A 20,845-nucleotide genomic window follows, 5' to 3' on the forward strand; every position below is an offset into this window, starting at 1 on the left:
TAACTACATTACTCATAGTATACAAAGAGCAACGAAAGCAGCAAGTTTCATTTATAAACTGTACCATCATAGATACCCCAGCACAATTAGACCTGTCCTAGAAGTCTAAAAGACAAAATAATGCCAACACTTATATTTGGGGCTGAAATTTGGGGGCACATCAATTTGGCCAAGATTGAAGCCTTCCAAGTTAAGCAGCTTTGCACCTTCCTGGGCCTTTCCAGAACAATGTTGACGGCGCCAGTAAGGGAGGAGCTAGGAATGCCCCCATTAAAAGCTCAAATTTTAATGAGACAATTCAATTACTGGTCAAAAATAAACCGGATGAATCCCAGTAGACTTCCCTAGAATCATAGAATCATAGAATCAAAGAGTTGGAAGAGACCTCATGGGCCATCCAGTCCAACCCCCTGCCAAGAAGCAGGAATGTTGCATTCAAATCGCCCCTGACAGATGGCCATCCAGCCTCTGTTTAAAGGCTACCAAAGAAGGAGCCTCCACCACTCTCCGGGGCAGAGTTCCACTGCTGAACGGCTCTCACAGTCAGGAAGTTCTTCCTCGTGTTCAGATGGAATCTCCTCTCTTGTAGTTTGAAGCCACTGCTTCGCATCCTAGTCTCCAAGGAAGCAGAAAACAAGCTGGCTCCCTCCTCCCTGTGGCTTCCTCTCACATATTTATACATGGCTATCATATCTCCTCTCAGCCTTCTCTTCTTCAGGCTAAACATGCTCAGCTCCTTAAGCCGCTCCTCATAGGGCTTCTTCTCCAGACCCTTGATCATTTTAGTCGCCCTCTTTAGGACACATTCCAGCTTGTCAATATCTCTCTTGAATTGTGGTGCCCAGAATTGGACACAATATTCCAGGTGTGGTCTAACCAAACTTCCCTAGATCTAGACACGATGCTCCTCTTGATGCAGGCCAAAATCCCATTGGCTTTTTTTGCCGCCACATCACATTGTTGGCTCATGTTTAACTTGTTGTCCACGAGGACTCCAAGATCTTTTTCACACGTACTGCTCTTGAGCCAGGCGCCCCCCATTTTGTATCTTTGCATTTCGTTTTTCCTGCCAAAGTGGAGTATCTTGCATTTGTCACTGTTGAACTTCATTTTGTTAGTTTTGGTCCATCTCTCTAATCTGTCAAGATCATTTTGAATCCTGCTCCTGTCCTCTGGAGTATTGGCTATCCCTCCCAATTTGGTGTCGTCTGTAAACTTGATGATCATGCCTTCTAGCCCTTCATCTAAGTCATGAATAAAGATGTTGAACAGGACCGGGCCCAGGACAGAACCTTGCGGCACTCCACTTGTCACTTCTTTCTAAGATGAAGAGAAAGCATTGGTGAGCACCCTCTGGGTTCGTCCATTTAACCAATTACAGATCCACCTCACCGTAGTTTTGCCTAGCCCACACTGGAGTTGTTTGTTTGCCAGAAGGTCATGGGGGACCTTGTCGAAGGCCTTACTGAAATCCAGGTACGCCACATCCACGGCATTCCCTGCATCTATCCAGCTTGTAACTCTATTGAAAAAAGAGATCAGATTAGTCTGGCATGACTTGTTTTTGATAAATCCATGTTGACTATTAGCAATGACCGCATTTGTTTCTAAGTGTTTGCAGACCACTTCCTTAACAATCTTGCCTATGTCTAGAGGATCAAATCCAGCGTGACCAAAAGTCATAATGGATATTGGCTCTAAATGATGAGTTGACTAAAATGAGTTGGCCTTTACCATTTCTGAATGATCTAGGACCTAAGGCAAAACAAGTGCTCATGCAACACACTCGAGATATCTATGCTCAATTGGCCCTAGCAAGCATAGGTAGGTCTTCTGCCACAAGGTCTGCCACAAGCTTCCCACAAAAGGAATATTCATTTAGAACAGTATCTGACTATTCAATTTCTGTTATCCTTAAAAAGAATATATACTAAATCTAGGTTGAACAACTTGGTATTATGATGCAAACTGGGCATTACTGTAACATCCCAAGAAGTGAGAGATTCTGCGTATGGAGAGAACAAACTGTGGAAGATATCGAACATTTCTTAATTGACTGTCCAGCATATACTGAACTGCAACACAGATATTTACATCCAATATTATCCAACTGCAGGTTCCCCAACAGAAATGATCTTCTGACATCCTTCTTGCAAGGACAGGAAAGATCCACCATAATCAGAGTAAGCCTTTTTATTCTGAAAGCTATCAAGAAAAGAGCACATTTCCTGAAAGAAGAACCAGAAAAATAAGATAATGACTTTAAAGAGAAGGTCAGCTGCTGTCCTTTCCTTTTTTGCCTTGTCTTTTACTCATGTTGTATTTTGAAATTGTCATATGACTGGTCAAATAAATAAATAATTATTATCATTGAACGTCTCCTTTGATGTACGGCCTTTCAAGTAAAGGAACTTGAGGACTGCTCTGGATTCCACTGGGTCCATTATCAAACCTCACACCACTTCAGCACCTGTAAAGTCAAGACCGTTATCTGTTCTGAGTTGTCAGTTGGCACGTTCTGATTGTAAATTGGGATTTATCAGAAGACAGAGAAAGTAATTTTGTCTACTTTAACAATCTAGTTTTAAGATGCATTTTTAAAAGTATAGAGTTCTGCCTTCAGAGCATGTTTTCATGACAGCTGCAAAAGATCTCAATGATTATAGGAATTTCACTCATTGGGAAAAAAAAAGAGTAGACCATTACAAAACGAGTTGAAAGTAGTTTCTCTATAGTGCTCGGAAATTACGAAGAGTCACAAGGTTTTACATTCTTTTCACGTTCCACAAGAAACAGAGCATTAGTCTTAATAATCTGGCACATTATCTTTGTGTCAAGTAGTATATTATACTAGTTTGTGTCAAATAGTATATTAAGACACATTTGATCTTTAATTAAGACACATTTGATCTTTCTGATACTATCTCTGCTAGTCATAACAAGATTATTTAAAAAGAATTCCTATCTATTTTTGCAAAAAAAATAATAATTGTGTAAAACAATTCTATTCTTCTATATGAGATCAAATGAACATGTAATGAAAGAAAGCACATCGTGGTAAGGAAAGTCCAGCTAGATATGGGAGAGAAGGAGCAGAAGGAAGTATTACATGAGCTTCACCGTGAACAGAATGTGGCCTGGTGCAAACATATTGTTCTCTGTTTTCTAATAATGTATTTCCGTATTTTTCCTTCATTTTCAGATTGCTCCTTTCCCTTCAACTTTTCACAGTTAATCAAAGTAAAGTATTACCTGACAATTCTAACTACAGTTAGATGAAACCTGTTTGCTATGCTCCAAAGCCAGACCGCAACAACGGCATGTTTTTTTGCCAAATTGCACACTCCTGCTTATGGAGGCACAGCATTGCACATGAAAATGGGAAGAGAAGAGAGAATGTATGAAAATCATTAGGATATCATGTTGCAACCATAATCCAATGATCAAGAACATTATGTTTGGACTGAGATTATGATTCATTCTATCGTGCCTCCTTTGTATCATGTGAATCATCAAAATTGTACTTAAAATAAAGGTAAAAATAAGAACATGAATAATTTATCTAGCCAGAACAAAATAAAGAGGCCTTAATGTGTGATCTGACATCTTTAAGCTCACTTAAGCTTCAAGCATTTATCTATACTTAAAAAAGTATCAGCATAAACAAATCAATCAAAGTCTGTTTTCAGTAGGTGAACTACCTCTTCCCCCATAAAAAGTGTTCAGCACAGGCAAGTAATCTCCCCGATTTTATATCATGCTTTGAGTTCAGCAGGAACTAAGCATGAATATAAAGATTTAAATGTGAACTTTATTCAGCAAACTATGGACAATGTTGGTTTGGATGACTCACCTTAAAAGGAGGACTGGAATCACTAGGACGTGCAGAAAAATCAAATGAGATTATAAGATCAACCCCTCGTTGTGGTCTTAAGATAAGTGGATAAGGCAAGTTAAAAGTCAGTCCGCTATCCACAATATGAATTTTTTTGCTCTTTACATCCAAAGGCTCATATATCCTTTCAAACTCATCAGGGTCTAGTAATAGGGAGGCAAATGGTGTTGCATTAGTTATTATCAAATTAATTTTCTCATACAGCAATCCTAAAACCACTTGAAAACTCATTTAAGTGATTTCAATGGACCAGAGTTTAATGCTAAGTCACTATTATAATACATTTTGTGTCTTTTTCACCATGTTCTATTCCGTACTTACCTTATCTCTTAATACAACTGTCATAATTTAACATACAAAAAAACCAAAACCTCACATGGCCAGTCTTACACACAGTTTTAATAGAAAGCTACAGTTACTTTTATAAATGATTCTGGGGAAATCTCTTACAGTGTAAAGGACTAGGGTGAAAGGAAGATAGAAGAAAGAAGCATTGCCCTCTCAGGTCTTATCAAGAAGATACTGCCAATGGCGCAATATCAATGAAATACCTATCTCCTCCACCACAAATAAGTTCATTCCTGTTTACTTTTGATGGAAATCTGGAAACCTGATTCAACACAGACCTAGTGAAAATCACCCTCCCCCTCACTCCCTTAACAGTAAAAAAACCTACATTGCTTACAATATACTCCTGAACAAGGCTTCCAAATGAATTTGAAACTGGTTTGCAGTCCTCGTTTTTAGGGTTTTTTTTTTTAAAAAAATAATGTATTACTTGTTTGGTAGCAGAAGCAAATGGCGGTTGACATGAACTGAAAGTAATAAAGTGCACAAAGGGGACAGTTATGCAGGAACACATAGATTTTTCATATGATAAGCCATGCTGGATGTCAAATATGAAGGAGTCCTGGTTCATGTGTCACATTAATCTATGACTTAGGATGTTAGGAACAAAATGTAAGATGCTTCCGACTAGTACACTCCCGTTCTTCTAATCCAGAGGTTCTCAAACTGTGCTCTGCAGAGCCCTTGGGGCTCCGTGAGGGATAGTAGGGCTCCTCCTCTTGAGAAATGCAGGGAAATTAAAGTTTTGAGCAGCTGGAAACAACAACAGCAGCATCCTCCTCCTCCCGGGGTACAGATCCTTTCTCCCCTGTCTCCCTCAACACCCAGACTCTTTTCGTTGCTGCCCAGACCCTTTCCCCACCCACCTCCCTCAATGACCAGACTGTATTTGTCACAGCCCAGACTTCCCCCCTACTTTCTTTGCTTCTAAAACCCTGTTTCCCTCCCCTGTTTCCTGGCAGAAGGAGATTGGACTGGATACCCTCTGGGGTCTTTCACTGCAATATTGTTAAGTAGGCTTGTGCAGTAGCTGAACCTCGATCCGTTTCTGCTGGCCTGATACACACAAAAACAGATACTGTGTATCTGTTTTTGTGTGCCTCCCGAAAATGGGTGCGCAGCTGGATGGAATTATTGGACCGCAGCCAGAAAATACAGCTAGATTCAGCCCACTGGCAGCAATGTCATTTTATGCAATTGCATTGTTTGTCCTTATATCCTTCATTAAGACCAGGGTTAAAAAGCATCAGAGTTAAGATACCATTCTTTCTGTGATCCTTTCCCCTTCGGTCTGTAGAGAACATCTGGGTTTAAAGAAAAGGCTTAAGATACCACACTTTCTGTGATCCTTTTCCTTTGGTCTGTAGAGGAGACACAGGAGTTACAGGCGCTGCAGGCAGGTGTCCTCTCTCCCTGCACCAAGACATTTTATGGAGGTTTCCCCACTTCCCTGGGAAAGAAGAGTGATGACCTGGAGCTATCCTATCCTGGGCTTCCTTTTAAAAGCTCTCTCTTTTCTCTTGATTTGCAGTGTAGACCCTGCCTACACTGCCTTTCTGGTTTGGGTGTGAGGCTTTTCTTTTTGTTATTAATACAATTAATAAGAACAATAATTTAGAAGCATTTTCTGAAAAATAGGAGGGGAGGAGAAAAAGAAGCGAAAAGGGTAATTCTCCAAGCTCTAACCCACCTCCCAGTCCTGTATGTTCTTAACTCCCAGTCAGTCCCATTAAATAAAAAGAATCAAGAAAATAAAGGAAACTAAAAAAGATCAAAGAGAGAGGCCAAGCCAGAAGCCAAGTCAAAAAATTCACTTAAGCTAGGACTCAACTGTGATGTAAATAGGGGAGAAGGAGCTGTGATCAGATGCCACGTGGTCCCGGTGAAAACATGACAGCTGGGTATTTGCCATTATGGCCATTTGGTAGAGTTAAAGAAGTTAGTTTGGCCAAGGTAAAACAGCCAAAACGGACCTACAGTTTATGTTGGTTAAAATTGTTCTTCATTTTAAATATTGTATTGTTCTTTCTTCTTTTTTTGCACTGTGTGAATTAGTTACAATAGCCATAAAGAAACAAAACAGATATATTACAAAAATTGAAGAGAATGGGACAAGTTTTTTCCAAACAGAAGACATTATAGCTCAATTTGCAAACTACTATAAAGAACTCTACAAAAATGAAAATATGTCGGATGAGAAAATATCAAGATACCTAGGAATGCAATACATACCACATATAACAGATGAACAAAGGGAAAATCTGAATAAAAAAATTACGCAAGAAGAGATAAAGAAAACAATACAGAACATGCCAGCGAACAAGGCTCCAGGGCCCGATGGCTTTACCACCAAATACTACAAGACCTTCCAAGAGTCCTTGATACCCCATCTCCAAAGGATAATGAACAACATATTAGAAGAAGGAAAAATCCCTGAATCATGGAAAACCGCTTCGATATCCCTAATTCACAAAGAAAACACGTGCAGTACATCAGTAAGAAATTATAGACCCATCTCTCTACTTAATGTAGACTACAAAATCTTTACTGGAGTACTAGCAGGAAGACTAAAGAACCTTTTAAACAACAGAATAGGTGAAGATCAAGTGGGGTTCCTCCCGAAACGTCAACTCAAGGACAATATAAGAACAGTAATAAATGTTATGGACTATTATGAGAAATCCAACCAGAAGGAAATAGCATTTATGTTTCTTAACGCTGAAAAGGCGTTTGATAGAGTAAATTGGAATTTCATCACAGCAACAATAAGGGAGATGGACATTGGATACCACTTCACAAAAGCAATCGAAGCAATCTACACAGAACAACATGCAAAAATAATGGTGAATGGACAACAATAAACAAACATTTCGATATTAAAAGGGACAAGGCAGGGATGCCCCCTTTCTCCCCTGATCTTTATTCTAACTCTGGAGATTCTATTGAACAATATAAGAAAGAACCCGGAACTTACAGGATTAAGAGCAAAAGGCCACTCCTACAAAACATGTGCTTTTGCCGACGATCTAGTGTGTTTCATAGAAGACCCATTAAATAACATAAGCAAATGGTTAACAGAAATAGAGAAGTATGGAGAAGTGCCAGGTCAGAAGATCAATAGAGACAAGACACAAATCATAGTTAAGAATATGAATAGAGAGAAGAAAGAAGCACTGCAAGAAAGGACAGGAATTAAGATCACCACAAAAGTAAAATACTTGGGAGTGATAATTTCCCCTAATAATAACCCCTTGATAAAAAACAACTATGAAAAAAAATAGGCCGAAATAAGAAACAAACTACAGAAATGGTCAAATCTCAATCTTTCATTGCTAGGCAAAATTCTCAGAACAAACAAAATGACACAGAATTGGCAAAAAGAATTAATCAAATGTATATGGAACAACAAAAAACATAGAATAAGTGCGGTAAATCTAATAGACAAAAAAAAAAGGGAGGACTGGCTCTTCCCGAGTTGCAACTGTACTATGACGGGGCAGCACTAAGCTGGCTCCGAGACTGGGCGACGCTTGAGAAGGAGATCTTGGCAATAGAAGGATTTGACATTAACCTGGGTTGGCACGCCTACCTCTGGAGAGAGAAAGGAAAGAAAGAGAAACTCTTCAAGAATCATCCCATAAGAGCTGCACTAATCTCCACCTGGAAAAAATACAAAAGTAGACTCTACCAGAAAACTCCAACGTGGTTCTCCCCAAACGAAGCATACCACAAAAGGGAAATACCCTGAAACATATGGTTAACGTATAACCAACTATTAAAGATCAAGGGGCAGGAAATAATACTAAAATCGAGGGAGGAACTGAACCAATTAGACACTACCATCTCATGGTTCCATTACCACCAAATTAGAGAAAATTTCAAGACAGATAAAATACTAGGCTTCGACACAAAAAAAACTTTTTGGGATAAAATACTTCTGACAGAAACAAAAATAATAAGGAAAATTTATAACCAACTCTTAATTTGGGCTATGGAGAAGGAACAGATAAAAATTAGCATGATAAGCTGGTCAAGAGACATAGGATACTCCATACCACTAGCAGAATGGGAAAAAATCTGGAAAAAGAAAATTAAGTACACATATGCCACTGACTTCAAAGAGAGCTGGTACAAGATCTTTTATAGATGGTACCTAACACCGGAGGCCCTAGCAAAAATTAACAAAGATAAATCTAAAGATCGGTGCTGGAAATGTGGGAAGGAGAGAGGTGAATTTCTGCACATGTGGTGGAATTGTGGAAAGGTTAAGAGATATTGGTTACAAATACATAGATCGATGGAAAAAATATTAAAAATAAAATTTGACCCAAGGCCTGAAACACTACTATCAGGAATACATAACTTGAAATTGGAAAAGAATGAAGATAAGATTCTCTATTTGACAGCAGCTGCTAGGATGGTGCTTGCAAAAATGTGGAAAACTGAAGAGATACCAACAGTGGAACATTGGATCAGCAAAATAATGGATATAATAAGCATTGACATTCTGACACAAACAATGTCCCAAAACTATATGAAACCCCAAAGAACAGAATGGAATTCAGTATTAGAATTTATAAGGGAGAGAAACAAAGAGATGTACACAATGGATATATAAATGAAATCCAAGAAAGAAATTAGCAAGAAAGGGGACGAATCCCCAGAGCAAGTAGATACAAATACATACGTTAAAGTTAATCAGTACAGAAAAATAGTTAAATGAAGAAGTACGATGTAGTAAAAATTTCAAGTAATGTACGTAAAAGCAAAAATATATGAACCCATCTGGGCAATCCTGGAAGTACCCATACTCCCATCCCCGATACTCCCTCCCCCGTCCCCCCACCCCCCCTTTTAGTCCTCCTGTGACCTGATCCCTCCCCCATTCCACTGTCTAAACCTCTTATCCCCCACATTCACCCCTCGTAACCCCCCCTATTGTTGTATCCGTTACATGTTTTTATATAATGATGTCTGTAAAATAAAATAAATAAAAATATTTTAAAAAAATAAAATAAAATCCGTAAGTCCATTCAGCATTACCATAGTCCTTTCCAAATTCTGGTCGTCATTACCTTGTAAGTCTGCCAGATTACCCAAAGGCCTGGTCCCATATCCATGTTTTCAGCTTCCTTCTGAAGGAGAGGGGGGATGTTGATGACCTAATTTCCCTGGGGAGTGAGTTCCACAGGTGAGGGGCCACCACTTAGAAGGCCCTGTCCCTCGTCCCTACCAGCTTCACTTGTGATAGAGGCGGGGCCGAGAACAGGGCCTCCCCAGAAGATCTTAAACTCCGAGGTGGGACATAGAAGGAGATATGTTCAGACAGGTATGCTGGGCCAGAGCCGTATAGGGTTTTATAGGTCAAAACTAGCACTTTGAATTGTGCTCGGAACTGGATTGGCAGCCAGTGGAGCTGACACAACAGAGGGGTGGTATGTTCCCTGTATGATGCTCTGGTGATTAATCTAGCTGCCGCCCGTTGGACTAACTGAAGTTTCCGAACAGTTTTCAAAGGCAACCCCACATAGAGCGCGTTGCAGTAATCTATTTGGGATGTAACAAGAGTGTGGACCACTGTGGCCAGATCAGACTTTCCAAGGTATGGGCGCAACTGGCGCACAAGTTTTAATTGTGCAAAAGCTCTCCTGGCCACCGGCGAGACCTGGGGTTCCAGGCTCAGCGATGAGTCCATATATATGTCTATTGCAGAAGTTCTCCAAAGGCTTGATCAAAGAGTCATGTTTTTACTCTCTTATGGAAGGTCAGGGGGGAGGAAACTGATCTAACATCCCTGGGGAGGGAATTCCATAGCTGAGGGGCCACCACTGAGATGGCCCCGTCTCTTCTCCCTGCCAGTTGCGCCTGCGAAGGAGGCGGCACCAAGAGCAGGGTGATCTTAAACTCAAAGATGATCTTAAACTCAAAGATGGTTCATAGGGGGAGATCCATTCAGACAGGTAAGTTGTGCCAGAACCTTTTAGGGCTTCATAGCCTTTTAGCTTCTAAAGCATAATTAAATGTGCTTTATAGATTGGCAATTTATTTATTTATTTATTTATTTATTTACTTATATACCGCTGTTCTCAGCCCGAAGGCGACTCACAGCGGTTCACAACCAACAAAAACAGCAGAAATTCAATGTCAGATATAAAACAGTTAACAATCCCGCGCAGCACACAATTTATTTATTTATTTATTTATTATTTATTTCTTGCATTTATTAACCGCCGCTCTCAGCCCTAGGGCGACTCGTGGCGGTGTACAATACAAAAAAGACACTTTACAAAGCAATTCGGACAACAAACTAACATCACTAATACACAACATTTAAATTACACTAAAAATCCGCTGCGTCATATTATGGAATCATAATCAATCTCGTAGTCGTAAATTCATTCCGGTTGTCATTTCCAGTAACATAGCACTCAGTTGAAAGCCTGCTCGAAGAGCCACGTCTTCAGGCCCTTACGAAAGGCCATGAGGGAGGGCGCCTGTCTGATGTCAGCAGGGAGGGAGTTCCACAGCCGGGGGGCCACCACCGAGAAGGCCCTCTCTCTCATCCCCGCCAGACGTGCCTGTGAGGCAGGCGGGATCGAGAGAAGGGCCTCCCCAGATGATCTCAAGGTCCTCGTGGGCTCGTAGGCCGAGATGCGGTTCGTAAGGTATTTTGGGCCGGAACTGTTTAGGGCTTTGTAGGATAACACCAGCACCTTAAATTGGCCCCGGTAGCAAATCGGCAGCCAGTGGAGCTGGAACAACAAGGGCGTTGTGTGCTCCCTGCGTCCTGCTCCTGTTAACAACATGGCTGCCGCGCGCTGGACGAGCTGAAGCTTCCGGGCCGTCTTTAAGGGCAGCCCCACGTAGAGAGCGTTGCAGTAGTCAAGATGGGATGTGACCAGAGCGTGTACCACCGTGGCCAAGTCAGACTTCCCAAGGTACGGGCGCAGCTGGCGCACAAGCCGAAGCTGTGCAAATGCTCCCCTGGTCACCGCTGAAACCTGGGGATCCAGGCTCAACGATGAATCCAGGATCACACCCAAGCTGCGAACCTGCGCCTTCAAGGGGAGTGCGACCCCATCCAGCACAGGCTGTAACCCTATACCCTGCTCGGCCTTGCGACTGACCAGGAGTACCTCTGTCTTGTCTGGATTTAATTTCAGTTTGTTCGCCCTCATCCAGACCATTACAGCGGCCAGGCACCGGTTCAGGACTTCGACAGCCTCCTTAGTAGCAGGTGGAAAGGAGTGACAGAGCTGGACATCATCTGCGTACAGATGACACCGCACCCCGAAACTCCGGATGATCTCACCCAGCGGCTTCATGTAGATATTAAACAGCATGGGGGACAATATAGAGCCCTGTGGAACCCCACAGGTCAAAGGCTGTGGGGTTGAACAGGAGTCCCCCAATAACACCTTCTGGGTACGACCCTCCAGAAATGACTGGAGCCACTGCAAAGCAGTGCCCCCAAGACCCATTTCTGCAAGGCGCCCCAGAAGGATACCGTGGTCGACGGTATCGAAGGCCGCTGAGAGGTCCAGGAGCACCAACAGGGACACACTCCCCCTGTCTAGCTCCCGGCGCAGATCATCCACTAAGGCGACCAAGACCGTCTCGGTACCATGTCCCGGTCTGAAACCAGACTGTGCCGGATCCAGATAATCCGTGTCTCTCAAGAATACCTGGAGTTGTGAGGCCACCACGCTTTCCATGACTTTGCCCAAGAAGGGGAGATTGGAAACAGGCCGAAAGTTGTCAAATTTAGTGGGGTCCAGTGATGGTTTCTTCAACAGCGGCTTTATAATAGCCTGTTTTAGGCTCGCTGGAATCTTGCCTTCCCGAAGGGAGGCATTAACCACCACCGTTACCCACTCAGCCAATCCCCCTCTGGCCTCCTTCAGAAGCCAGGATGGGCAGGGGTCTAGGATGGACGTGGTGGGCCTCATTCCTCCAAGTATCTTGTCCACATCCTCGGGCTTCACAAGCTGAAAAGAATCCATCAAAACAGGACAAGCAGGTGCTCGTGTCACATCCACAGAGACTGCATTTAATATGGTGTCCAGCCCAGAACGGATCAAAGCGACTTTGTCTGCAAAGAACCGAGCAAATGCTTCACAGCGCGTGGCCGAATTGTCAGGGCTCCCGCCTGAGGTGGCGGGAGTCAAAAGACCTCTGACAATTCGAAACAACTCCGCCGGACGGTTTTTTGCAGACGCAATAGTGGCCGCAAAGAAAGTTTTCTTTGCGGCTTTTATTGCCGCGGCATATGCCCTTAGAAAGGACACAAACCGTGCTCGGTTTGGCTCGCTTGGGTCCGAGCGCCACACGCTCTCTAGTTCCCTCTTCCTTCGCTTCATCGCTGCCAGCTCCTCAGTGAACCAAGGAGCTGGTTTAGCTCGGTTACTTGAGAGGGGACGTTCTGGAGCGATCATGTCAATTGCTCTGGTCATCTCCCCATTCCAGAGAGCGACCAAGGCCTCGACATGATCACCTGCCGAGGTAGCGGGAAAGTCCCCAAGAGCCATCAGGAATCCATTCGGATCCATAAGCCTCCTGGGGCGGACCATCTTAATGGGTCCTCCACCTTTGCGGAGGTTAGGGGGCGCAGTGAGCCTAAATCTGATCAGGAAGTGGTCGGTCCATGGCAACGGAGAGATGGACAACTCCTCCACCCCGCCACCCTGCTCCCATCCCTGACAGAAAACCAAGTCCAATGTATGTCCAGCACAGTGGGTGGGGCCAGTTATTCGTTGGGACAGCCCCATGGTTGCCATGGCGGACATGAAGTCCTGAGCCGCTCCTGTGAGGGTCGCCTCGGCATGGATGTTGAAGTCCCCCAGCACAAGAAGCCGTTGAGACTCCAACGCCAGGCTCGAGACCACCCCCGCTAGCTCAGGTAGGGAGACTGTAGTGCAGCGAGGTGGACGGTACACTAACAGAATCCCTATTCTGTCCCGGTCACCCACCCTCAGGTGGACGCATTCAAAATTTGTGGTCTGCGGGATGGGGCTCCTGGTCAGACGGATGGAATCTCTATAGACCACTGCGACCCCGCCTCCCCGTCCTCCGGATCTCGGTTGGTGCTGTACGGAGAAGCCTGGAGGACAAAGCTGGGTCAGATTTATGCCTCCAGCTTCATCCAACCAGGTCTCCGTAATGCACGCCAGATCTGCCCGCTCCTCCAGGATTAGGTCCTGGATCCAGGTCGTTTTTCCGTTGACAGATCTGGTGTTCAGCAGCACCACCACACTTATTACAATAATTAATCACTATCATCTCATCCACAAAAACATAATCCAGACTCGTCAACCATTTTCCATTCCTATGTTCATTACCAATTATTGCACTAGTTATTCGAACGCCTGATGGTAATGGTGGCCAGGTAAGTTTAACTTCTTTTAAGGGGTTATTTTGGGGCTGGGGGGGAGGGATTGGGTGTTATCCTGGAGCCCAAAAGGTTTGGGATGGCAAATGAGGACTCACCCTCAGGTAGTCCCAGAAATCCCCACAAGTGAGCCTCTGCAAGTCCAATACCCAATTAGACCTGGGTCTTTAAGGAAGGCCTGGATCTGGTGGGATATTTAATTAATTCACAATAACTAATGTTATTTTGAATTGATTCTAAAAACCCAGACAGGTCCTACGTTTTGGGCCTGTTTGGATGGGTCCTAATAAATTGAATTATTCTACCAATATCTCAACATTTTAGGGGCAAAAAAGTCAGTCTACTGGAACTGGTTATGCTGCCTCCTGTCAAAATTAGCAACAGTTTAATTACATCTATTAATTATTTAGGTATTTATTCCACTACAGAGTAAAAATGTAGGGCCCTTCCACACAGTTCTATATCCCAGAATATCAAGGCAGGAAATCCCATGTTATCCGAGTATGGACTCAGATAACCCAGTTCAAAGCAGATATTGTGGGATTTTCTGCCTTGATGTTCTGGGATATAGGGCTGTGTTGATGGGCCCGTAGAGTGCAATATAAATATTTTTTTATTTATTTCATACATTTTTATCCCGCCCTTCTCCCCACAAGGGATGGCCTCACATAGGCATCAACAATACTTACAACATATATATCAAAGAATACAATAAAACAGTAAAACAGTAAAATCATCTTAAAACATCAAACACATCAGCCAATACATTCATTTACCAGATAATATTAAAATGCCAGTAAAACAAAAAATCAAACCGGGAAATCCAGTGTTGCAACCCAAAATCCTTTCCTATTGTCATTATCATCTAACCAAACGCCTGACTGCAGATTATGATTCAGTCAAGATCAATAGGTTTCAGTATATTTAATGGTGTGTCAAATTGTATTATTTGGGTAAAATGGATGTTTTCTCCTTATACACTATACAAAATGTGTCAGTGTATTATTATTATTAATAATATTTTCAGTCCTAATTAAGCAATCTATATGCTAAAATCACAAATATTTATTTTACTGTAAATCTACTTTTTCATGGGGCAATTGAAAAGTAAAATCCTAAAACATTATTGTTCAACTAAAATCTATAATGCTTTTTATACAGCTTTGAATATGCCATCCCCGCCAATCCTACTGAAAATGATCAAAATGTTTGGGTTCTTAACTCTTATTTTTAGCTCTTCACTTCTAACAAATGTGAATATACATTAGCAAGAAGCAGTTCAGAATAAGCAGCATGACACATTTAAGTAAAATTCAGCTAAAATCACAATGAGTGCTTCCTACAGCAGTATTACTCAACCATCAAGAATTCTTCATTTTGCTATGCCATGTTTAGCTTTAGAAATCTATACACATAATGAACTGATGAAACAAACCTTGATGTATGAAGCTGGGAACAAGTAGTTGAAATAGTTCTCACTAGCTTCCAGTGTCACTTTGGAAGTGACACATTTCTAGTCTGTATTATATACAAACCAGGGAACTCTGCTTTAACATCAAGCAATAAACCAGGACTATATATATATCAGTTTATTACTTTGGCCCTGCCACACAGCTGAATAAAATCCCACATTATCTGCTTTGAACTTGAATGTATGGCAGTGTGGACTCATATAACCCAGTTCACAGCAGATATTGTGGGATTTTCTGCCTTGATATCCTGCGTTATATGATTGTGTGGAAGGGCCCTTTGTTATTTTATATTTAACCAGAGTACCTTACCTATCATATTAACAGGGAAGATAAACCAGAAATTAGGTTTCAAAGAAAAATATGACAGAATGAAGGTATGTAAATATTGGCCCTACAAGCTCATACTTGATTCATACCTCATATTGTGCCTGAAATAGATGATTATTTATTAACATAAACGAAGAAGTTTAAATATATTCAAAATCCATGAAAGGAATAGCTAACGTAACATTAAAGCATTAAAGTAACGTATAGTTACTTTAAAGAATAACAATAACTTTGTGACTGTACAGAATCCCTGTACAAAAACACTTAACTGAATCAGAAAATTGCATTGGATAGACCACATCAGCTCTAGTTACAGAACATCCAGTAGTCACCATCTGCTTGCCCAGAGAAAACTGTATTTAATAATCTAGAGCTAATGAAGTAGTAGTAATTCTTCATGGGTAGTCAGCCTCTCCCCGCCTGACTGCCTCAGCAATATAAGAGGGTTTTGTGAGGCCAGTCGCTCTTGCTGCATAGTTGCGAGGCAACAATATCGTAATGTGTGGATTAAAACAGGGTGCACTACAGAAACTGTTGGCTTTGCTAGTTTTTGACATTTTTGACAGTTCCCAGAGTCACACTGTCAAGGAAATGAAGCAACTTCTCTGTGAGAACAAGACATAAGAGTAGTGATTTCTGGTGGTTTAACCTCTATCTTGCAGTTACTGGATGTATAAGTGAACAAGCCCTTTAAAGATCACTTGCACGGTTTCTATTAATGAGTGGGTGATGAGTGATGATCAACAATTGGCACCCCCTGGAAATATGAAGCACCTGTCGATGAAACTGATGTGCACATGGGTGATCACAGAGGCATTGTTGTGAAAAGTTTTTAAAAACAGGCATTTCTAATGCAATGGATGGATCAGAAGATAATGCACTGTGGGAGCAGGATGAAGAGGAAAAAACATCTTACATGAGCAATACTGAGGATAATGCATTAGATAATGAAAGCAATGACGGTGCCGTGACTCTTATGACAAGGAAGATTAAAATGTTTAAATATATATAAATTTGTTTTTCTGGACACTCTTGTATATTTCTCAAGTTTTCAACTTTGCTTTATTAGAAACTAGCTTGGGTATCCAGTGGTGCTCGGATTATTTGAAAAAGGCATTGTTTGTTTTGGGGAGTTAGGTCATATCATTTAGTTAATTAGTAACACTATTTATTAGGAAAAAGCCAGGATGTGATTTTGTTTTTTATGAATGCTCCCATTAAAAAATACATAACCATGTGGGTAAACTACAGTTCCTAGAATCATGGGTCCCCAAACCAGGCATGTTGGGTCTGTGTGCCAAGTTCTGTCCAGATGACTGGATTCAGTGCTCTGGATAAGGGTGAACTGCAACTTTCAGATTCCCAGGGCACTCATTCCCAAACCCAGCCAGTATCTACAGTTGGCCATGTTGAATGTGTGTGCCAAGTGTCTTCCAGATCTGTCATCAGCTGAGTTGAGTGCTCTCAGGATGCAGGTGAACTACACCTCCCAAAATCAAGGTAATTTTCCCCAAATCTGTGCAGTATGTTCAGTTGGTCATGGGCTTCTCTGTACCAAGTTTGGTCTCAGTCCATTATCAGATCCTTCCAGTCTGTTCAGTTGCTAATCAATTCCTCTGTGTTTGCTGTGTGCCATAGGAAAGGGAAGAAAAGGCTGTCTGTGTAAGTGGACACCTCCGTCACATACACATTTTCCTCTTTTATTATGTGTTTAGATTTGTGTATAGATCTACTGTTTCAGAAGTCTTTTCCCCATGTACACCTGCATTTTTTTTTTTGCAAAAAAGGGAGGGGAGTGTGATTATTATGTGATGAAATACATTATCTATCACAGCTTATAGCTCTTGACAGAAATGTGCTTCTCTTTCCCCAACACAGTTTTTTCTATTATTTGAATCTTCTATTGAAAGTGAAAATCAAAATGGTCTAATAGATATTGCTGGATTCTGATTTGTCATTGGCCATGCTGGTTATGACTGATGGGGCGTGGAGTCTAACAACCTTTGGAAAATTTAAGATTCTGCATCTTAACTGGGTTATTAAACTTTCTGATAAATTTGGTTCCTTTATATAGGAACCAAATTACAGATATTCTGGTCAAACTAAGACCATACACTAATGTCCATACATGTAAAATACTTGGAAAGAAATATGATTACTATAAAGTTCAGAAAGAAACATGCATAGAATTGGACGGAATTTAACATTTGCACTTCACTCACGTCTGACGCTCTCATTTTGAGAGGAAAATAATTAAAAAGGTATATGTTACTAACCTGCAACAGCTGTATCCATTTCATCTTCCTCCACAGACTCTTGAGAGATGAAACCAACAAGAGGAGAGAGTGGATAACATGTGTTGAGATTTAAACCCAACATAAAATTGTGTACTTTGCCTGCACGGCCTTCCCGGGTGGTGAAAAGGGCACTATCACCCACCAGAGCCATAAACATGCGCTGGACCCAGCTTTCCTGGCTGGTCTTTTCGTGCGCTTTTTCAGCATCTGGGTTTTCTGAACCTTTAAAAGGATGAGAAGCAGAAGAACATGAACATATAAAAGAATATTGAAAATATTTATGAATGTTTTAATAATGCGGGCATTGGGACTCTGGAAGCTGTTGCCCAAAAAGTTTTAACATTCTGTTTCTGCTGTCAAGAAAACCAGATAGAACAAGACAGAAATAAACCTCTGACTTGCTCCATATCCTTACCTCATGAAAGCACAACAGTTAAAGTTCTGGCTGGCATTATGTTGATTCAGAGTATAGAGAAATATTATTTTCATAGACATAGATGTCCACGTGCACCTCCCACAAGAAAATACAGACATCTGCATGACTTATCTCCGATTAATCCAAAAAAACAAGAAGAACCCACACGATCTCTTCGATCATCTGGAGAGGCCCTCTGATCATCTGGAGAGGTCGCAAGCACGATTGGTGGGGACGAGGGACAGGGCCTTCTCCGTGGTGGCCCCCCAACTCTGGACCTCTCTCCCCAAGGATATCAGACAAGCCCCAACATTGTCTGCAAGGAAGTCTTTAGGAAGAGCTTGAAGATGTGGTTTTTCCAGTGTGCCTTCCCAGAATAGGAAACTCCTAGCATCATGTCCCAATTGCACCTTACTAGAGATTAAGACTGTCTGCACACTGCACTTATCTCCAAAAACCTATCCATCTCACCTGTCATGTTCAGCATTTTAAAATTTTAATCATTACATTTGGCCCGGCCTTAGTTTAAATGTGTCATGGTGTTATTGTCTAATGTTTATTGCTATTGTTTTAAAGTTTATTGCTTGTTTTATGAGTTTATTTATTGTTCTATTTGTTATGCTGTTGTTTTATTGATGTGTTGGGCCTCGGCCTCTTGTAAGCCGCAACGAGTTCTTCAGGAGATGTTAGCGGGGTATAAATAAAGGTTTATTATTATTATTATTATATTATAAATCCTCATATTTCTAATAACTCCAAACCAGGAATTCAAATGTTTCATCACTTGCACTGATGGTTTTTAAGTTCTCAACACCTTGTCCATACTTTTCCATAAGACTGCTTCCACCATTCCTCAGTGACTTAAACAATATATATGTGTTACTGGCAGGGTAACAGGGTAGAGCCCCTGTGGTGCAGTGGGTTAAACCCCTGTGCCAGCAGGACTGAAGACCGACAGGTCGCAGGTTCGAATCCGGGGAGAGTGTGGATGAGCTCCCTCTATCAGCTCCAGTTCCCCATTGCGGGGACATGAGAGAAGCCTCCCACAAGAATGGTAAAATATCAAAACATCCGGGCGTCCCTTGGGCAACTTCCTTGCAGACAGTCAATTCTCTCACACCAGAAGCGACTCGCAAAACAAACAAACAAACAAACAAAAAAACCCCAAAAATTGGCAGGGTGAGTAAAAAGAAACATCACATACAAAAACACAGTGCAACTGGGGCTGAGTAAATCATAGAATCATAGAGTTGGAAGAGACCTCATGGGCCATCAAGTCCAATCCCCTACCGAGAAGCAGGAAAATCGCATTCAAAACACCCCCGACAGATGGCCATCCAGCCTCTGTTTAAAAGCTTCCAAAGAAGGAGCCTCCTCCACACTCCGGGGCAGTGAGTTCCACTGCTGAACGGCTCTCACAGTCAGGAAGTTCTTAATGTTCAGATGGAATCTCCTGGAATCTCCTTTCTTGAAGTTTGAAGCCATTGTTCCGCATCTGTCAGCTCCTGCCAGATCTTAGAACAAAGCCACGCTCACAAGGCAAATTTCTTGAATACGGGTTTATTCAGTCTTCACAGGAATCAGAGAAAGAGAGATCTGAGGGGTTCCCGCCAATACTCAGCAATACATCCCCCTTGGTTCCTCCCCCCTTCTTCCCCCCTTATCTCAAGTTGTGGCTACATTCCATTCCCACATCTACAAAGCATTCTCTTCTGCCAGATGGCCCCCTATAACACCATAAAACACAATCATGTCAGGAGGGAGACTTCGAGGCCCGGCCGTGTTTTCTTAACTTGAAGGCCACATCCTGACAGCATCCTAGTCTCCAGGGCAGCTGAAAACAGCTTGCTCCTTCTTCCCTATTACTTCCTCTCATGTCTGTCATGTCTACTCTCAGCCTTCTCTTCTTCAGACTAAACATGCCCAGCTCTTTAAGCTGCTCCTCATAGGGCTTGTCCTCCAGATCCTTGATCATTTTAGTCGCCCTCCTCTGGACACATTCCAGCTTGTCAATATCTCTCTTCAATTGTGGTGCCCAGAATTGGACACATTGCTGCCCTGCTGATGTCCTCAAGAGGCATTCCTTGTAGAAAAGCCTGCAAGGCAGCAATAGTCCTGGCAGAATGCGCCTTGATCTGGGGCAGCGGGGGTTTGCCAGAAAGCTGATAAGCAAGCTGGATGGTGGATATGGTCCAGGAAGAAAACCTCTGGGAAGAAACTGGAATACCAAGGGCATCTTGGTGATATTTCAGAAAAAGTCTAGACAATCTATGTAAAAAGCCAGAGCCTGCCTGACATCAAGCATAAATAGGGAGGGTTTTTGAGGGGAAACTGGGTTCTAGAGAAATGCGGGTAAAACCATGTCCTGGCACATGTAAAATTGGGTAAAACTTTTGGCAACAATGCAGAAGATCACCTTGTCTCTATGAAAACAAATATAAAGGTTATCCACCCTGAGAGCACAGAGCTTACTAGACTGCCTTGCTGATGCAATGGCAACAAGAACACTCTTTTCCATGATAGGTAGGTGAGATCTGTTGATGCCAGAGGTTTAAATTGGGGGGGGGGGGGCTTTGACAACTGGGAAGGCACAAGTTCCAGGCTCTACCCTGGGGGAGGAGGACAGACTGGTGAGTGAATGCTCTTGTACCCTTTAAGAAAGAGTTTAATGAGGGGGTCCTGAAAACAGGAGGAACATCCTGC

The 20,845-nt window shown here is 42.2% G+C and overlaps 1 protein-coding gene across 5 annotated transcripts in view; it reads right to left on the reverse strand.

Moving 5' to 3' along the window:
• The window catches only part of PLA2G4A (phospholipase A2 group IVA), a 205,719-nt gene that overhangs the window by 42,987 nt on the left and 141,887 nt on the right, over nucleotides 1-20,845 (reverse strand). For all 5 annotated transcript variants that reach the window (XM_060774522.2, XM_060774519.2, XM_060774518.2 and 2 more), the window contains 2 exons: nucleotides 17,707-17,949; nucleotides 3,854-4,038 (listed from right to left, as the gene is read on the reverse strand). In XM_060774522.2, the coding sequence (XP_060630505.1) occupies nucleotides 3,854-4,038; nucleotides 17,707-17,949 (428 nt within the window). The remainder of the gene's footprint in view (nucleotides 1-3,853; nucleotides 4,039-17,706; nucleotides 17,950-20,845) is intronic.

The sequence above is a fragment of the Anolis sagrei genome, chromosome 4 (assembly GCF_037176765.1).
Source record: "Anolis sagrei isolate rAnoSag1 chromosome 4, rAnoSag1.mat, whole genome shotgun sequence".
Lineage (NCBI taxonomy): Eukaryota > Metazoa > Chordata > Lepidosauria > Squamata > Dactyloidae > Anolis > Anolis sagrei.